The sequence below is a fragment of the Oryx dammah genome, unplaced genomic scaffold (genome assembly GCF_014754425.2).
Source record: "Oryx dammah isolate SB20612 unplaced genomic scaffold, SCBI_Odam_1.1 HiC_scaffold_11182, whole genome shotgun sequence".
In the NCBI taxonomy this organism is placed as follows: Eukaryota; Metazoa; Chordata; class Mammalia; order Artiodactyla; family Bovidae; genus Oryx; species Oryx dammah.
Window position 1 is genome coordinate 47,380 of NW_024080575.1, and position 3,580 is coordinate 50,959.

At 37.7% G+C, this 3,580-nt stretch overlaps 1 protein-coding gene across 1 annotated transcript; it reads right to left on the reverse strand.

The window, feature by feature from the left end:
- Positions 1-564: 564 nt before the first annotated feature.
- Positions 565-1,710, reverse strand: LOC120860760 (olfactory receptor 10A5). Its single transcript, XM_040236490.1, has one exon. The coding sequence runs from the start codon at positions 1,516-1,518 to the stop codon at positions 565-567; it is 954 nt and encodes a 317-aa protein (XP_040092424.1). The 5' UTR covers positions 1,519-1,710.
- Between the last annotated feature and the right edge of the window lie 1,870 nt (positions 1,711-3,580).

Consider the following 3,580-nt stretch of genomic DNA (forward strand, 5'->3'; position numbering starts at 1 on the left):
GGATATTGGAGTTATGAAAGGATAGTCGTGGGGATTAGTGATCCACTTTTCTCTACCATGCTAAATACAAACAAATTTAAAGCCAAAACTGCCTCAGGTATGTGAAATGAAATGAATAAATGGGACAAATAATACATGGGGGATTTATGCCTTTATTTCTACTGATGGAGTCAGTCTTGCAGAACACAAAGTAAAGTATCAAGAAGACTCTTACGTCCCCAAGTTCACATTAGAAGAAATTTCACACTGTCCCCAGTGTATGCCACATTGGTGCACATTAGCAAAGCAAATACTTAGAGTATATTGGTTGTAGAAGTTTCAAAATAGCATTTGTACCAGAAAGATAAGGAATGTTCAGTCCATATTGGGCAAACAGAGGAAAATGGCACATAATAATGAGAGGTGTAATATACCTCTGTGCTCCTTCCCTCCACTGGTCTTTTCAATAGCCATTCCAGCGGCTGGGTTTTGTTCCAGAAAAGATGAAAACAGAGGCAGAGAGGAATCCCAAACGTGGAATTGATTGTTCTTCACTTTATAAACTTTAGTTTCACCTCAAAATATCTACAGAAAGCAGTTTCTGACACCCATAGCCTTATGGAAGGTCCGACCAAGGGCATTCTTCACCTCATTATTTCTCAGGCTGTAGATAATGGGGTTCAACATGGGAGTCACAACAGTGTAGGACAGTGATAGCACTTTTTTGCTTTCAGGAGAATTACTGGACTTTGGACGGAAGTAGGTGAGGCTTGAAGATACATAGAAGAGGGAGACAACGAGCAGGTGAGAGGAGCAGGTAGAGAAGGCTTTATGCTTCCCCTTAGCTGATGGAATCTTCAGGATGGCAGCAGCGATGCGCGTGTAGGAACATAGGATCAGCAAGCAGGGTATCATGACAACCAGAATGGTTCCAATGATGGCATAGATCTCAAACAGTGCTGTGTCTGCACAGACCAGCCTCAGCAGAGGAGGGCTGTCACAGAAGAAGTGGTTCACCTTGTTGATGCCACAGAATGGAAAGCTGAAGAGCCACGTGGTCTGCACAGTAGCTACAGGAATGCCTGGAAACCAGGAGACAGCTGCCAGTTTGGCACGTGTCCTTGGGTTCATGATGACTGGGTAGTGCAAGGGACTGCAGATGGCTACATAGCGGTCATAGGCCATGGTGGCCAGGAGGAAGCATTCAGAAACCCCAAAGAAGAAGAGGAAATACATCTGAGTGGCACAGCCAAGAAAGGAGATGGTTGTGTCCTGGGCAATCAGGGTCCCCAGCATCTTGGGTACAATAGCTAAATTGAAGCCAATCTCTAAGAAGGACAAGTTCCTGAGGAAGAAGTACATGGGGCTGTGCAGCATGGGGTCAGCCAAGGTCACCAGAATGATGAGGCTGTTTCCCAGCAGAGTGACCAGGTAGATGAATAGAAATGTCAGGAAGAGTAATGACTGTATTTCAGTAGGTAAGGAAGAGAAACTCATGAGGATAAACTCACTTACTCTTGTCCAGTTTCCTTCAGCCATAAATATAGGAAAGAACCCCCAGCTGTGGTCATAGAGATTCTCGATTGGAAGAGTCAGATTCTGGATTTGTTTTTCAGAATCCTTCTTAGTGTCAGGGAAAGAGGCAAGATCAGGATCTCAGTTGCAAGGGAAATTATCTTGTGTTTTCTGAGAATAAAAGCACAAGGAAGAATGGCCACAGCATGAGCTCTGAAATGGCCCTAGGTCAGGTTTCAGAAGAGTTGATACGTTTCTATTTGTACGTTGACGTATAGGGAAAGTTTATGCCTAATCAGAACCATGTGTCCCTGAAGGAGCCACCAAAGTGTCCATTTTGGGAGGCAGTGATATTCCTAAAAACACATAGGCTTTTGAGAAACAAGCACAATGTTCATGATTTCATTAAAGAATGCATACATGTGAATTTATCATAACTTTAGAAGTATCTTTATGATTATGATGCAGATCAATGCATCTAATTAATTTTCTCCTCTTCATAAATCATTTTTTGCCTGGTTAGAATTTGGGAGGTGAATGAGGAGCTAGTATGTATTAACATATGCATGTGCTTTATCCTTATACATGTGTATTTTACAGATGAGGAAACTGACCCCAGAGAAGTTAATAAATAGCAATTAAAGTGGCAAATCTGGAGTCTAAACTACATCTGTTGGATTCTGAAGTACTCTGATTTCTATTAAACCATGCTTCATTGAACAGTTTTGACTTGATCTGGGGATTATGTCATTAATGGTTACGAGAATTACAATTGGAAATTTTGCCAAATCACATTGAAGATAGCGGACAATCAACACCACTAACATCAAGGTGTCCAAACTCAATTGGATCCTTATTTTACATTATTTGCTTCTAATTTGCAACTGGTTATCAAGAGGTTCTTTTCTTGTTATCTTGGTAATCTAAAGTACTAAATTTTAATGGAGACATTATGAGATAAAGTTGGCAAATGATGTTGGCCAAAAGACTGGGATAAATGAAAGGGAATTAGATGTGGATGGAGAACTATAGTAAGAGCAACACATATTTAGTAATAGAAATAAAACATTATTAGGAGCAGTAAAAACCAAAGTTGACACAAAGTAAAACAGAAACAAGGATACAGTTAGAAAAGACTACCTGGGGGGAAATCATGATAATAAAATTGAAAGATTATAGAGTCCAGTGTTAGAAACTTAAGAAAACTGAATTAATGAATTAGAACACAAGAGAATTTATATCTAAATTATTGAGAAAAAATAAACAAAATAATAAGAAGAATAATGAAGTAAAATACAGTAAATAAAATCAATTTAATAGGCATTCCAGAATATGTAACAAAGGAAGAAAAGAAAAAGAATATTCAAAGAAGTACCAGAGGAAAAATAAACATCTCTGAGCTAAAAGAAGACATGACTTTTTGAACTGAAAGAATCCCTAAATGCAAACAAATTTTAAAAGATTCACTCAGACATATGTCTTTATATGAACTTTTTAAAAATTTTGAGGATGGGGAAGAATTCTATTAACTAACCAACCTAGCAAATGATTAAAACAAAGCAACAAATTAAAACAAATTCTGTAAACTGCAACCAAACAAAAACTCTGGCCCAACTGCAAAGGAAAAAAATGAATCAGGAAGTTCTGTGTCTATAAGATAGAGTAGGCAGGCTTTTCCTTTTCCTTCCCGCTAATTATAACTAAAAACCCTAGATAGTACACATCAAAAAACATAAAATTCTGAAAGGTGGGGATCATATACATTGGCAGGTATTTAAACATGTTATAATGTTACCATATAACATTATATTTCCTCATAGTATTACAATATTTTATTATGTTTATTTGTGGATGCTTTGAAGACTATCACTCTAGGCACATAACTGAAACAGAATGAATCCCTGGACCAATGCATATATAAACACCTCTGGGGCAACTTGAGGGGAAAGTAAATGTTATATTCTTACATTAAATAGCACAATAAAATATACTCAACATAGAAAATGATTTAAATGTAAATATGAAGCTTTAGCTGAACTGAAGAAAATATAGGTAACTATTTAGCTTTCTGAAGTTCTTTCTCAGC